We start from the raw sequence: 16658 nt of genomic DNA, 5'->3' as shown, positions 1-16658 counted from the left end.
GACCCTTCTTCAACATTTTACGCACATTTCTGCACTGATCTCAAATGTCATAGAATTATTTAACGCGGATAAAAATTAACATTTTTTCTTGGCTGCCTTCCAGAATTTTTATCTGAAAATGTACATTTTTGGATACTGGATGCCACATCCTTTGTCCTATTTGCACATATTCATAGGTTTTGGTACAAAATTGTCTTCAGAAAATTTGACAGTGTTCCAAAAAGAGGGCAAGAACCTAATTTGTCCCGNATATTCCTGAGAATGCCAACAATTTCTCCACAGACCAGCCAAGTGTAGACGATCCCCAGGGTGAAGTGTCGATCCAGGTGGACCTGTTCACCCACCCAGGAACAGGAGAACACAAAGTCACTGTCAAAGGTAGGAGCTGTCCAGGGTTATTAAGATATCTAGATCTGTAACTCTGTTATGGCACGTCTAAGATTTTATTTCACCAAAATGTAAACTGGTTCATTTTTACCTCTATGTCTTTGACAGTGTAACGTTCAATTACTGTGATTAGTGCTGAACTAATTTGACTAACTCTTCCCCCAGTCGTTGCGGCCAATGACCTGAAGTGGCAGACAACAGGCATGTTTCGACCCTTTGTGGAGGTGAACTTGATTGGCCCGCACCTGAGTGACAAAAGGCGGAAGCACTCTACTAAATCAAAGAGCAATAACTGGTCTCCAAAATATAACGAGACCCTTCATTTGTAAGTAGTCAATTGCTTTTCCTTAGTGTTTTTTTGTAAAATTTATGGGAAGCTAAGATTTCACAGTACTGAAGAATTGCTTAAGGATGTTTATTGGAAAGAAAGCTAAATTGAAACATCATCCACGCTAGTCAGAAAAGGTTTTACACTGAATACTTTTTTTTTTACCTTTATCATAACCATTGTTAAATCAGCGCAGACATTTGCTCAGAAATTCACTCAAAAGTATGTATAACATCCTCATTACCACACACCAACTCATCACTCATGTCACTTATGCCTAACATGTATCATCACTTATGGTGGTACATGTGTTGTATGCATGTCTTAAATTGACAAATTTTTTTATCTGTAGCATCCTTGGTAATGAGGATGAGCCTGATGCCTTTGAACTCCACATCTGTGTGAAGGACTACTGCTTTGCCCGTGAGGATCGTCTGATTGGCGTCGCTGTCATGCAGTTGCGCGATATTGTTGAAGCTGGCAGCTGTGCGTGCTGGTGCGCCCTGGGAAGGAACGTGCACCTTGACGAAACAGGCTGGACAATATTACGCATCCTATCACAGAGGTCCAATGACGAAGTCGCAAAAGAGTTTGTCAAGCTCAAATCAGAGACCAGATCAGATATGGAGCTGGGTTGAGCTTATGTGCCCAAGGTGGACATGTCCAACGTCAACATGCCTAAAGTGGACATGTCCAATGTCAACATGTCAGCCATCAATATGCCAAGTGTCAACGTCCCTGATGTTAACATGCCAAATGTGAGTGTTCAGAGCATTGGTATGCCAAACGTCAGCCTACCGAATGTCTCTGTACCAAACGTCACTAAAGCTAAAGCCCAAACATAAGTCCAACCCAGCATCCATACCTCAAACATCCATTGCAGAAATCCCTATCTACCCTATCTTAGGTTTCTTTGACAAAGGGCAAACAAAAGAATGGAATTGCAGGTTGTTCCTGTATATATACTTGACTGAAGCAAGACCAGAAACTGCATTAATTCCAGATGTTTTAAAGGAAATATCTTACAACACTGATTTACAATATGACAAGCAAACTCAGTAACTGGGTTATGATTGTAACTGTAATTACAAGGTACAATACTATTACCAAAGTACATTTTTACAATGTATGATACCATAAGCCAGGATCAGATTGGAATACTGGTACTGCTAATTTATTTAACCCTGACCTTATTTGAATAAGGTATTCATTCCAGATTCCAATCATTGCTGATAATGTAACTTGCTATTCATGTATTTGGTCTACCCTTACCAGAGCAATGCTTTGTGCATGCAGTCAGATTTTGTACCTTGTATGATATGCATAACCCCCCTTCAGTTTCCTCATACACACATGTAAGAGAGGGATGGTGGACATGACATTGCAGTATTAGAAGATCCATGCCTGTACATGTAATGGAGACCTGAGATACAGGTAAATGCTCTCAATTACATGTTACATGGGGCTGCTAGGCACTTATGCTACTTTGTATATCCATTGAACATTTCCGAATATTTGATTGATATACTAGTACATGTACATGTGTAGCCATTCTAGGGGCATCTAAGGCTTCTGCAATGTGGGTTACACCTGACTTCTGACCTATTGGTGGTAACTAGTGTCAGGCAGTGGGCAGTGCTCTATATCCTGTACATGTACAAAGTCGTCATGGACACTACCGGGAAGTTTGAGCTGACCAAAGCAGCATGGTATGTGAAAACATATTGTGTTCAACTGTTTCATACTAAACTTCTTCCTCAACAATCTATGCAGCTGAGTGGAAGAGGCAGTGTTCATTGTTTAATAATTGTCTCATAATTACCTACCATTTGAATGGGGTATTCAGATGATGTATATGTGGAAAAAAATCTGTAGATGATTATTTGCTTTGTTGATACGTCTTTGTTGGTAGTTTTTGAGGTCCAAGACCATGTGAGATTACTTTCCTACTAGACACAGTGGACTGACTAACTGCTTTGTACTCAGCAGTAATCAACAGTTATCAACATTGTAAAAATTAAGGTAAACAGACTGATTGTTTTACCCAAATCATCACAAGTGCAACTTTCTCATTGCCATGCTTTAATTGTTGCTATGTAGGCAGGACCAACTCCTGTTGGCCCTGCACCTGTACATTGTGTAGATGAAGGTATGGACACAGAAGTATTTGTGGAAAAAGGGCTTGTCGATAGAAAAGAATTTGAATGTCCATGCCTTGTGAATTGATGATTTTGCTATTGACAGAAATAGTGAGGTCTAATCTCAATACAATATCAAATAATTTCTGTTTTGGCAATTCTGTCCTACATGTAGCTGATGCAGCCACATACCCTGTGTGTCCTTGGTTTGTTAGAGCATAGGGATGTACCCAAGTCTGGACAGACATTACCAGTTCATTTTTGGTGTAAAACTGTAACACAACCAGCCATTGTTTACAGGATGAACTGCCCTTCCTTTCCTTTAATTATACTCGCCCTTTTTTTCTCCCTGTATCATAAGATAAGGTAGAGCAGTGTACATATTGCAGAATATAGGGAATCTAGATTTTGTAAATTGCAACTTTCTTCTTTTCACCCTGAAGTATTTTGTTATTGTATTCAAGATTCTCCTCTTTGTATTGTTAGTAGAATCCATGCTTAATCTTGTTTTACATTTGGTATAAGATGACAAAAAAAACAACATATTAGTGAAGAGTTGCAAGGTAGAGCTATCATAGTGACTGTATAGACTTATACATACCTGATGCCTGTAACTTAAGAACATGGAAAGCGAGAGATTGCCTATATCGTGTTTCCAGTTCTTGTGATAAGAAAGGCAACTGGTACAATAAGGAGAGAAAACTGTGAAAGCTGGTCTTCATAGTTGTTAGCCTGACCACTGCCAAACTAGAGTATTGTTACCACTGGGAAATGTACCATGGAGCGTCAGGGCTGTAGGGTTATCTACACAGGAGAAATCAGACGGACATGAAGGAGAATTTGAAACAAGTGTAGTTAACTTTTCTATGCAGTGTGGCTGTTACTATGGCATGTTCAAGCTTCTCTTCAAAACCATCGTGATTTTAGGAACCGGCTTCTTCTGATGTGGACACAAAGGCTGTATAGAATTGGAATCCAAGGAACTTTTATTACTAGCACTAGTAACTATGAATGTTTGTACCATCAAGAAACAATGGCTTGCTAAAACAAAATGTGATGCCAGTACAGACTCCAGTAAAATGCATGGCGTAGACTTTAGCACTCATTTTAGCATGGCTTGTTGTCTTGCAACCAATGACCCTGTTTTTGTATGCCACAGAGATATCCTATGAAGAAAAAAAGATTATCATTGTATGTCAATTGAGACTAAATGGAGTTATGTCATGTTGTAGATGGTATAGTAGTATTCTATATGGCTCTAGCTAATTTTGTGTATGTGAATTGTGTATTTAGACAGTGCTGAGATAGTATACATGTCAGTGTATTGTGGATAGTGTGTGAACCATGTGTATATGTATGCTTTTGAATTCTATGAACATTGAAATTTTGCTTTAATACTTCAATGATCCAAGATTTCCAGCAAAGGAATATGTAAATAGCTAAATTCATTTAATATTCAAATAATCGTCATATCTGTAGTAGCCTATAAAAATTCTGTGCAATTTTATGATTCTTTGAGGGGACCTACTTGTGACAAAGGACCATATTGATGTGTTTCTTCTTTTATTACTTTGTTGTATCATTTTAGTAAAAAGACAGAAGAGGGCGTCTACAATCCTTGTATTATTACCACAGTCTGAATATTGAATTGATCGATTAAAAGTAAAACAAATTTTAAATATCCAATACTCCAAGTCCTGTTCTTTATTGCACCCCCACTTTAAAAGCCTGTATAGATAAAAAAAATAAATACAAAAACGCCTGAGGGTATTTCTCCAAAACAATGGCCAAAAAATTAAGAAATTGAATCCATTTAATGGCAAGAGAATAAGAACAACAACAACAAGAAGAAACCTGAGGACAACAGTACCTTTCACCCATACTATGATATGGGTGAAATATGATTATTAATTGCAAATTGGACTCCTCCGAGCCACGCTTGGCGACATAGCGGTGGGAAACCGCACCTTACACCCAGGTGTTTCAACAGCAGACACGGCAAACACAATGTCATGAGTAAACAAAACGTTACATATTGTAGTAGCCATTAGGGCCGAAATTTTGATTACTTCGCTCATTTAGAATTTTCATGGGAAACCTCGGGGAGTCACAGAGGGGTGAGAAAATTAGATTCAACAGATATTAGGTTTTCCTCAAGTATTCAAACAGCATGTCGGAACCTAGCGGACCAGATATTATACTTCCTGACGACTATAACCTTAATTTCACAGAGCAAGGTAATTCTATCGCTTTTCCGTTATGACCGAATAATATATCCTTATCACAGCTTTGTACAAATACTTGTAGGAAAACGTCGCCCGTTGCGGGGCTTAAAGTTGTAGGAAATCAAATCAATTGTTGTTAATTGTAGTGTGAATTTTTGTGGCGGAGTTCCCACAAGGAGGGCACTTTCTCACAGTTTGTTAACTTGTGGCTGGGAGGGGAGACTGTACTAACATATGGTAAGTCCTACAGGAATTGTTGGCACAGTCTGGATGGTTCCCTCCAGAAATCCGAGGGGAATTGTGTAACTCCGGCACTTTAGTGGGTTCAGGCCAAGACAAAGTCAGGTTTGCATAGGAAATTTCTTAGTCCTTTCATTGTATTTATTAACCTTTAAGTGCGCTTGCGTCCGCCTGTTGCGCAGGTTTAGAAGGACGGATAAAGCCCCCTCGGATTTAGGAATGTCAAAGAGGTGAAAGTGTCAAAATATTGCGAAAGCTACCATAGTTATTAATTATGAGCCTTCGGCTTTATTTTACATCAATGAAGTCATCAGATACGGACGGCGCATGTGTATCCATGGTGTGATTGTTTTATCAGAGAACATCATCTATTCTATAAACGTTTAGTTCCACTTGTTTACGTAATTTCTAACCAAATTTAGAATCCAGAAGAAGAAGGACTTACAGTCCGATACACCATATGTTCCTTCTCCCCGGCTGGATCCTGCTCGGACCCTTCTTCAACATTTTACGCACATTTCTGCACTGATCTCAAATGTCATAGAATTATTTAACGCGGATAAAAATTAACATTTTTTCTTGGCTGCCTTCCAGAATTTTTATCTGAAAATGTACATTTTTGGATACTGGATGCCACATCCTTTGTCCTATTTGCACATATTCATAGGTTTTGGTACAAAATTGTCTTCAGAAAATTTGACAGTGTTCCAAAAAGAGGGCAAGAACCTAATTTGTCCGTCTTTCCTTTTAATGAAATATCATTACAGCAGCAGTACTACTACCTGTCGTCTTTCCGATCCAAAGCGGACTCGGACTACAGCACAGTTGAAAGCGAATGCTACAATCAATTGCCTTGTACACGTAGATATTTCAGCATATTAATCATCTTTTAAGTCTCGAAGATATCGATCACCATACATCTCACATCTTTCTTTAATCACATGCTACAGATCTTCTATTGTTAGAGAAAGGAGCACAAGAGCATGTTGCCATGGCAACGGCCGCTGCAGCCATGGCGTCATCCATCCACCAGCCGTTGAGCCGCGTGCCGGTCGGCCCCCCTCCCCTCCTGTCTATTGGCCATGCGCTGATGAACAAACCTGCTCCTCCTTACCCGGCCATGGATTTGTCGGTAAGGTTAGTACAAATCCTAGATATTTTTCTGTGAAAAAAGAAAAGGACAATGGAAAGAGACCGTCGCCTAGGTCCGGGTTATCATAAGTATTATGGTTTTATCTTCAGAACAATTGTGATAAACAAAACGAAGTAAGAAGAAGTAGTCTCCTGGCTGCTACCTTCAATTATCCGGACAATCGAAGTCATATGACGTTCACGAAACACTCGCTAGAGGACGCCATTTTATAAACAAGTAACGTTACAAAGTCCCCTCCTTCTCCTCCATGGAATTAATTCCCTATTTGATTCCATGCCTTCTCTTTCCCCACATCATTGTGCTAAAGAGAAACCGTATTGAGCTGATATTCCCCATGTATTCGAACATCGGGGTGACTTTAGGTTTTAAATAATAAGATACTCAATATAAAACAACCAGTACTGTTTGAAGTCTTGTGGAGAAAAATTAGACCGATATGTATTCATTTAATGACTTGCAACTCGTGCCTCTGCTGTAATAGCCTCCTTCGCGAAACCGTCTCTCCGCGGCAAAACTCCCTCGGCGGCAAAATCGTCCCTCCGCGGTATAACTCGCGTTGCTCACCGAAAAAAAATAACGCCGCTGTCCAACAGGTCTGCTGTACAGCAAGTGAAGGTATTTCAGCACCTTGGAGATGGAGCGGAGGCGATTATTCGAATTCATTCACTGAACAGCTCGAAAAGGCCATAACGGTATGAGTGATTCAATTTCACCGGGAGAGAAAAAAAAACGTAGACTATTAACTAAGCTTTGTGTTGCAACGCATGGGTTGAACAGGCCTGGGATTGTCGGCTGGCTTTTAAGGTTGTAGAGTGCTGCCATCTGGCGACTACTTAGGGAACGTCACCTATAGTAGTTTATGATAGGCGGCAAAAGGCAAGCCATGCAACGGCAAACTTTGATTTTAGCACGCGCAGAAGTAGAATCCAACATGCTTTTCTCCACTCCACATCAAATAAATCAGGTTTAGTATTAAGTAAAGTAAAGTATGAAATAAACAAATGAGACAGTTATGTGAATGTAAAGATTAATATGTGGATCGCAATCCGCACAAAGTATCTCAACTGTCTAGAATTAGTAACTCTCGACAACAGATTGATTTAAAAGCTGGCGACTTGTAAGTTTCGTGGAAGCTGAACGGAATGGTTGAAAGTCAGTTTGGCAATCCAAATTCAGGGCAAAGGGGAGCCTGGTGCTTAATTTATACTACTAGTGTAACAGTGGTACTGGGTTACGTATCAAGTGAGTGTAGGTTCAAATGGGGCACTCTAACATGTGACGTTACTTTGGTGATCTGGTGTTGAAAAGTTCGCCAGGTTGCAAGGAGCACATACCTTTGCGTTCTTTGTCACCTCTGGAATGCTTTGTTTACTTCATGATTCATGGTGCCAGGTCAATGGGAAACTTGACACAACAGGATTTGTCCCCAACGAGTAATTGGTGCACTGTGGAAACATAATTCAATTTCTAGTTCCTGGATCCGCTACATGAGCACATAAACATGTTTGGTCTACACCATTCCATGGCCATGTGATTATCACCAGATAATTTACAGTGAACTGAAAGTACTGAAGTGGGTATCCGAAAAACGTGTGGTAGAATATTGTGTTCTACAAACCTGTGGATCACTTCCCTGAGATATTAGGGCTAATTAACTTCCAATCAAATCTTAGAATAAATGTTTTTAAGAGACAACATGAAGTAACATCACAGAAAAATGACAGTTGATGATGTAATATCAATCATGTGAGAGGTTACTGTGACAATTGTCTTTGGTTTTGATTTCCTCTCAATTTGTATTATCTCAATTTGTAGCAAGTGAGGCTAGTGCAGGACAAGACCACATTTACTGCTAAGATCATCAGGAAACAGACTATGTCTAAAAGTTTGCACAAAGCACTGACTTTTGTATGATGAAAAATGTGGGCTTCTTTATTTGATCGTATAGAAATGTCTTAACGTTTTGCTGCAAAAGGTGATTTCCTTTCCAATGCCTTCAAAGCATTATCTTCTGAAGACCTAAAGGGTTATAGTTGTTCTGACTGAGAAAAGCTTGAAGGGAAGTCAGAAAGGTTGCATGTAGGAGACTTGTGGAAAAATCTCAGACTTAAAATGTAGTTCTTTTATATTTGTTTATTGATCAATATTCTTTAAGTTGTCAAGAGATTTATGGAAGAAAACAATAAACAGTATATTTTCAGTACAGATTCTTACACAAACCAATATATATATACTACAAGTCAGACTTAAATGTTAGTTGGAAATAGTAGTGAGTATGGGTAGGTGATCCATGATGGCCATATTCATGCTATATATATAAACCCTTAATTATCCTACTTTTGCATAGCATCATGTATAAGATTGAAACTTAAGCTGCAAACAGTGTCAATAAAATTGTTACAAATGGTAGGAGCATTACAAATAAAATAGTGCTTGTTTTGTTTCATAAAGATGTTGATTTAGGGGGCTAGTTTATATAGAATGGCAGACTTTTTAAAATAGATTTTCAGCAATTTTTTTGGCTCATTAGTCATTAAATATCAACAGTCACAGCTGCTGTAGATTTGTCCAAAATCAGGCTTCTGTTTATGTGACTACATTTTCCCAACTTCTTTGGGATCACCAAAGTATGTTACCCACAGAATTGCTTGGTGTGGCCTCACTATTTACATTAGGCATGTTCACCTAGGTCCCTGGGTTGGGTTACATTTATTCAGCTTCTGTGGAACACTGAATGCTAAGTGCTCTACAAAACAGAATATTTGGAACCCTGATCTCAAAAACCTTGAAACTGTTATTGGTTTCCTTTACTGCTTTTAAGGTCTAGTGTGCATTATAGGCAGATTGAGTGTGCGTATTGTCCAGTGTGTTTAATCTGCCGACACATGATTCTGTGTTGTTGGGACTAATCCTCCTCCTCCCTGATACAATCTCCGCCCGTCCACAGTAACAACAACCAGCTATGGAAACCACCAAACCACTCACAAATATTGTGACTCCCTGGATTTCCTCTGTATTCACCGGTTGGAAGTCCAAGGCTGGTTGCTTGTTAACATGAACCATTAGCGAAAATTGGCAGACAATCAAATGTATCATGATTGTGCCTGGGAAAAAAGGGCCCCGGTTTTCCCACGGATTCAGGTGTAACACAGTTTAGACTGTTGTCGGCCACAGATAATCTGGTTAGTTAACAACAAAAGGCCTGGTAGATTTGATTAAGGCCATCTCATCCTCATCTGTTACAACTAAGATGGTTGCTTATTGTAACCTTATCCTTTGTTTTCAAATGGCACCTCTCCCCAACTATTGTTGGATCTGTACTAAAGTTGTAACATGTCTAAATTGAAGGCTAACTTCATTAAAGCTACTTAGACCAAAATTAAATATCCCTTCCATTGAGCGTCTACTTTTCTTTTAGTTTTAAGGGATCCAAAAGTAGTTAGCTTGTCGGTAAGAAATAACAAGTCGCGTAAAGTGCTTGTTGTATTGCTGTTCTTTGCTGTACTTTTGCAAAGGATTAGCCCAGGTACTTACCTGCCCACACATTTTAGACACAATTTATCTTGTTACCGATTTTCAAGCAGTCATGCTGAGTAGCCTACCATGGAAGCATGTTTCAAAACAGCCAGGCAATTAAGGAAGAGGACACCAGTGACATGTTGGCCAGCGACATGTGTGCCTTGCCGAGTTTTGAGGACCTGGCAATGTCTTGGCGGATTGGACAGAGCATGTACTCCGACCATCAGTATGAGGCACCGCAGTCCCACTCTCCTCCACCTCCCTACATGCCTCACCTTGTAAGCCCACAGGACGGACAGGTGCCACCTCCGGACGACGTTTTACAAGACCTCACCATCAGGGGGATCCCTGCCCACCAGGCCATGCCAGGGATGAGGATGCCACCTCCAGACTACCTGCCTCCGTTCCTGATGGACACATTGACTCAGCTTCAGACGTACTCCATGCCAGAGTACATGCCTCCTGCACGGCCCATGTCTCCAGCATCCGTGTCACCTCAGCACTTTGCCGGGCTGCATGCCCCCGTACCCATGCCCCCACCTTTACCGGCCCCACCACATAACACTCCTGCTCAGCGTACTTGCACGTAAGTACTGTACGGTCTATGGGAATTCTCTCTGCTATTTTGACACGTTGAGATGTGAACCTTGATAGGGATGCTTTGATCAGCAACCCAGTATGGGAATATGTGGTAAAAATTTCTTGAGAGTGCAGAATCTTGACAGGGTTTAGTTGTGCACTTGCCTCAGAAACTGCAGTCTCTGGTACAGTGTAGGATTAATAACGCTTAGAAATGTGTACGTTCCTAAACAGAACTCTATAAGTTTCAAAATGTTTTTTAAAGTCAAAGCTCCCAGTTTTTTTGTGTTAAATCAGAAAAAGATTGTGACTCTGATTTCTTTGATATTATATTGACTATATTTAAGTATCTTCATGTGAGCTTGATGTACACATAGTCTAGAAAATAATAGTAACCACATTCAATTTGGTGGATTTTGAATGAGTTATGATCCTTACGCTGACATTCTTCATGACAATATGTTTGCCACATTTTGGAGTGCCGTCTGTGATTTTCCCTTACCACTATATCCAGGATGCCGTTACATTATCCAATTCCTGTGCACACCTGCATACGTAAATCAATTAACTCAGATATAAACAACAAACCTTTTAGACAAATGATTCTTGTTCTGAAGTTGATCATTCATCGAGGCTCTACAAGGCAGGTACTTGTGTGGCGAGTGCTTACAAATGTACAGGTCAATATAAACAGTTGATAATGTTTTCACTTACAATTTGAATGCCATGTATTACAACATTATCATTGTACTAGAAACAGTAAGAGCTCAACAGTTATAGATGAATACAGGGTTTATGTCAGATAAACTTGGTGACTGCAATCCTTGTAATGCATCCTATATGTAGCAATTATGGTAAAGTTCGTGCTTACTTTGTTGAGCTGTCAAAGGCCATTGATCGCAATTATATTGATCACTAATGACACAGAATATACTCCAAACATGCTATAAAATAAGGGGTACTGAGCTGTAACACAGTCACTGTGTTATTTCATCTTACAGGCAAAATGACAGGAGACTCACAAAGTAAGTGCCTTGTCTCCTGCTTTGTGGATAATTTGTGAATGAATTGATGATTATACTAGGTATTAACAGTTTAGACCAGAAATTTTGAATTCCTTTGTTTTCGCATGCCATGTTGAATGAATTACCGGTAAGGAGAACTTGTGTTTTTTCTTACCTGATGGTTCAATAGGGTTCAAATTGTGTTATCGTGCAGTAAGTATAAGACAGGGCTTGATGATGTTGATGATGATAATGTCCATGCAGGGAAGCCATGCGGCAGTACCTGAGGGACCGGCCTGACACAACTGTGGTCATCATGACAGCTAAGGTTGCACAGAAGTCATATGGCAATGAGAAAAGGTACCAACACTGGAATGTCATATATATACTATATAATATATGACATTCCAGTGTATTATAAATACTGTACATCATGTCCCAACCACTGAAAGATTAGCATTTCAATAAAGCTACACTGGATTTGATACATTTCCTTTTAGATGTAAGATGTGATTGTTATGAACTTTCATACCTAGATGTTTTGCAGGTTCAGTTCCATGATTGATCCTTGAATGAACTTCCCCCGGCCTGCAGGTTTTTCTGCCCCCCTCCCCTGCTGTACCTGATGGGTGACGGGTGGAAGCACCGCCTGCAGCCGGTGGGCGTGGCTGGGGAGGCTGAGAATGAGGCTCAGCCGTACGCCTTCATCGGCATCGGCAGCGCTGAGCAGGAGATGCAGCAGATGAACCTGGAGGGCAAGGTGGGTCCTACTGGTTCGGTTTCAGTAGAGGTGAGAATTTGGCCTCAAAATGTTACTGTAGCAACTGTAGCATCATACATGCCAATCAGTACAAAATTCTTTACCCTATTCAAAAGTTAAAAAAGAAAATCTATCATTCTGTATTAATACCTGTGTATACAGATGTCAACCGGAGATGTTCATATTTTCTTCACCTGTAGAACTGGGCTGTAGCAAAAACTCTCTTCATCTCTGACACGGACAAACGGAAGGCCTTTGAGCTGAAGGTGAAACTGTTCTACGGAACAGGCGATGATGTCGGGATGTTCTGCAGTAAGAAAATCAAGGTCATCTCCAAACCCTCCAAGAAGAAGCAGTCTCTTAAAAATGCTGAATGTGAGAAGTTTATTATAATAATCTTTTAACTTGAGCTTGTGCATGTCTATATCATAGGGCTCAGTACCGATTGAAATTATTTTTTGGCATTCAAATTCAATTATGATATTTGAACAGCTGTGTGTGACTTATGAATTGAGGTTTTAGAAAGTCTTTTTTCAAGGCTAACAGTAGGTACTTGAGACATGTACAAGCCACTGACTTATTAACCTTTGTGTTCTTCCCTGCCCCAGTGTGTATCCCATCAGGCTCCAGGGTGGCACTGTTCAACCGGCTCCGCTCGCAGACCGTCAGTACTCGCTACCTCCACGTGGAGTCTGGGAACTTCCACGCCAGCTCACAGGAGTGGGGAGCCTTCACCATACATCTCTGTAGGTCACACTAGAGTCATCTGCTACTGTTCAGTGTCATTTTTATGTGGACTTAAATGTTTGATTACCAGTAATATGCAGAGGCACTAGGCCCCCATCAGAAGCATGCAGACCTAAGTCAAACCACTGAAATGTGCTCTTGGAGTATCAAAAAATCTGGGAAAGGCATGCTCTCTTAATCAGAAATATAACAAAAACTGTGGGATCATTTACCTAATCCTATGTACAAAACAACAACAAATCCTACACATCAATGTCTGTGACAACAAGAAGACTTCACTTACACTGTACAGCTTCTGGCATTGCAAATTTCCATGCGAGATGAGATAGGCAGTTACACTTTAAACTTATACCTTATTGCTCAAGTGATTCCTTTGTCTAGCTGCTAGAATCTGTTTCTTGTATGTCATGTCAGTGGAGGAGTCCCAGTCAGAGAGTGAACACTTCACCGTGCGTGATGGCTACATCCACTACGGCTCCTGTGTCAAGCTGGTGTGCTGTGTCACAGGCATGGCACTACCAAGACTGGTATGTCACCATCTCTTGTTCTATTACCAAACCAGCAATAATTGGAAAAAAATTACAGCAAAAAAATCTGCTGATAAAATGCACTAGTAAGAATGTTTTCATAAAATCTGATACACAGCAGCTTTGAGGTGTATCATTAGAAATAGATGAATCAGTATGTATATACTGACAGGAGTATTTAGACATTTTCTGGTTATGACCAGTAGAAGATTAGCCTTTTAGTGGTGAGATCCATGTACATGAGTTTATACTTTCTCAGGTGATCCGTAAGGTGGACAAACAGATGGCCCAGCTGGCGGCTGATGACCCAGTGTCCCAGCTGCACAAGTGCTGCTTCCATCTGAAGGACTCCGACAGGATGTACCTGTGTGTTTCTCAGGAGAGGATCATCCAATTTCAGGTGACTGTCTTGATTAAGATGTAAAAAATGTAAAATTAAAGTATCTCAGCTATTAAAGCATTCTCCTCATTGTTGTAAGCAGGGCAGGCACTATGCAAATATTTCATGTATTGAGTAGACCCCTAGTTCTGCCCTCCAAGCACAGTGAACACAATGTCTTGTCCAGAGAACTCAACCCTTTCCATGAGCCTGAAACTCAGGAAGATGGAGGGAGGGCTCATTGAACCAACAGCTTCAGTTGAATAAGATTATAATTGTACCCTTCAATCTTCCAGGCAGCAGAATGTCCCAAAGATTCCACCAAGGAGATCCTGAACGACGGCGCAGCCTGGACCATCATCAGTACAGACCAGGCTGAGTATTCCTTCTTTGAAGGGATGGGACCAGTCAAGGGGCCGGTCACACCTGTGCCTATAGTGGACAGTCTACAGGTGAGCAACTGTCACAACATGAACAAGTTTGTGCATTCAACTTGAGGTGGAGAGGTCAAACTGCAGGATAGCCATTATTCTGTCTTTCTGTAATTTTTGCTGCTGTTCTGAAAATCATCTACATGTACATGTAGATTGCACTCTATCAAGAGCAATTAAGAGTCTAAAGTCTCCTTAATTAGTCAAATTCTTAATCCCTGCACCATTCCCTCTCCTGCACCAGTTAAATGGAGGAGGGGATGTTGCCATGCTGGAACTGAACGGAGAAAACTTCACCTACAACCTGAAGGTGTGGTTTGGGGACGTGGAGGCAGAGACCATGTTCAGGTGAGTGACTGAGAAGCACTGCAATATCACCATTACACAATACCTTGTTTGGACAAATTATCCATAAATATGTGTCTCAATGGAGAAAGAGAGAGTACTATGAACAATGAATTGAAAGAAACAATTTGTCATTGGTGAACAATTGAATCAGATGTATTATGAATCATGAAGTTTGTCTTGCAGTTACTGCTTCATAATTGCTGTGGTTGACTTGTGTGTTGTCCCAGGTGTGGGGAGAGCATGCTGTGTGTGGTTCCTGACATCTCAGCGTTCCGTGGTGGATGGCGCTGGTTCCGACAGCCGACACAGGTGCCGCTGACACTGGTCAGGCATGACGGTGTCATCTATGCAACAGGTTAGTTAGGGACAGATGCTGGAGTTTCTCTGAGATCCAGGTGACCAGGCAAGATTGCAAAAAAGGGCCTGGATAGATAGTCTATTTCACTTTGAGGGATTAGAAAAATTAGTAAATCCTGACTTTTTCTTTCTTGATATTGCTGAATATAAGGTGTTTACTAACAGGTTGTCTTATTTGGAATCCCTTCACAGGTTTAACATTCACCTACACCCCAGAGTTAGGACCCCACCCACCCACAATAGAAGAAGCCATCATGTCTAATCCAATCAGACCCATCCCTGAAGACACACCCGCCACATTTCCAACCAATCATTATCCAGACCTGGAACAGCTGTGATGCTATGTTAGGGACACCATTGTGAGACTCATCATGACGTAGGGTTTCTTTCCTGTTGACATATAGCACACTTTCAACTTTAGTATGTATACACGACAGAAGCAAAGATTGATATTTACTGTGTGAAAATATATTTATACAAAAAGAGTCTAGTTGTCATTTAAACACACGGGATATACAACTACACTCATAGCTTGTAGGAAATGAAATCAATTATTTCTTTGATGTTTTCTTGACCTGATGCATCTGATGACCATGACAGTTATTATTGCATGATTATCTTATTTCACTTGCACATTACATATTGTGTGACAATATGCAATTCCTAGATGTGTATATGTATAATACATACAATCATTAAGGTTATATGATACGATACATATACACATAAATTGTAATTATTGAATTTAGACTCAATTTGGACTCATCTCCCTTGAATACTAGATGTTTTGATTAATTTTTTTGAGGTGTCTAACATTTGTTTAACATCATGAAGAAAGCAAACTTGAGGAATTTAGTACCAGCAATATACCTTAAAGTTCTATATTTCTGCATGTTAAAGGACCAACAGGTAAGAAGAATGCTGAATATTTGTATATTTGGATTATTGGTCTAAGATAAACAAAATTAATCATTAATTAAAAGAGATGTGTATTGGTGAGACCATACCTCTTCATAGAAACTTACAAATATTCAATCTTAGTTCATTTTGAAAGGATCAAAAGTGAAAAAAGAAGCAGATGTGTACATAGAAGAAGCCATCATGTCTAATCCAATCATACCTATCAATTCAGAAGTAACATTCTTTCTACCGTAGGTTGGATATTTGTGTGGACCATGGATCTTCCTTGGGTATATTTCTGGATCTTTCATGTGATGTCTTCTCGACATTTAGGAGCCAATAAAGATGTATTTTTAAAAGTTTCCAACTTGACTGCTACGCATCTCATTCATGTTTCACTTTCTTTGACAATATGATTTTCGTAATTGATATGTACACTTGAATATTATCTTGAATATCATCAATAGATAAAGAATCCCAAATTGCTGGCAGAAGGCACAACAAAATCTGTGGTAGTTTCACTTTGTTTAAGGCCAAAATATTAGCCAAATGTAGCTTAAATCACGATTGAGTACATTAACTGTTTCATTTGTGTTGTATACTTTGTGTTAAGGAAAATGACAGTGACAACAAGAT

At 39.9% G+C, this 16658-nt stretch overlaps 1 protein-coding gene across 4 annotated transcripts; it reads left to right on the top strand.

Annotated features, from left to right (window-relative positions):
- Positions 1-4800: 4800 nt before the first annotated feature.
- On the top strand, positions 4801-16574 carry LOC109471848 (recombining binding protein suppressor of hairless-like). 4 transcript variants are annotated; one of them, XM_019771237.1, is made up of 14 exons: positions 5056-5090; positions 5329-5423; positions 6269-6455; positions 11571-11594; positions 11838-11933; positions 12168-12333; positions 12534-12708; positions 12942-13079; positions 13495-13607; positions 13867-14007; positions 14283-14438; positions 14662-14765; positions 14993-15120; positions 15315-16574. In XM_019771237.1, the coding sequence occupies exons 3-14, from the start codon at positions 6310-6312 to the stop codon at positions 15458-15460; spliced, it is 1533 nt and encodes a 510-aa protein (XP_019626796.1). In that variant the 5' UTR covers positions 5056-5090; positions 5329-5423; positions 6269-6309; the 3' UTR covers positions 15461-16574. The 4 variants fall into 4 exon arrangements, with proteins under 4 accessions (XP_019626794.1, XP_019626796.1, XP_019626797.1 ...); XM_019771235.1 differs by lacking the exon at positions 5329-5423 and having other exon boundaries at positions 4801-5090; XM_019771238.1 differs by lacking the exons at positions 5056-5090; positions 5329-5423 and adding an exon at positions 5301-5315.
- Positions 16575-16658: the final 84 nt, after the last annotated feature.

This window comes from Branchiostoma belcheri, unplaced genomic scaffold (genome assembly GCF_001625305.1).
Source record: "Branchiostoma belcheri isolate BF01 breed outbred unplaced genomic scaffold, Haploidv18h27 scaffold26, whole genome shotgun sequence".
Lineage (NCBI taxonomy): Eukaryota > Metazoa > Chordata > Leptocardii > Amphioxiformes > Branchiostomatidae > Branchiostoma > Branchiostoma belcheri.
Note: the sequence above shows the minus strand (reverse complement) of the source record. Positions and strands in the feature narration are given on the sequence as shown.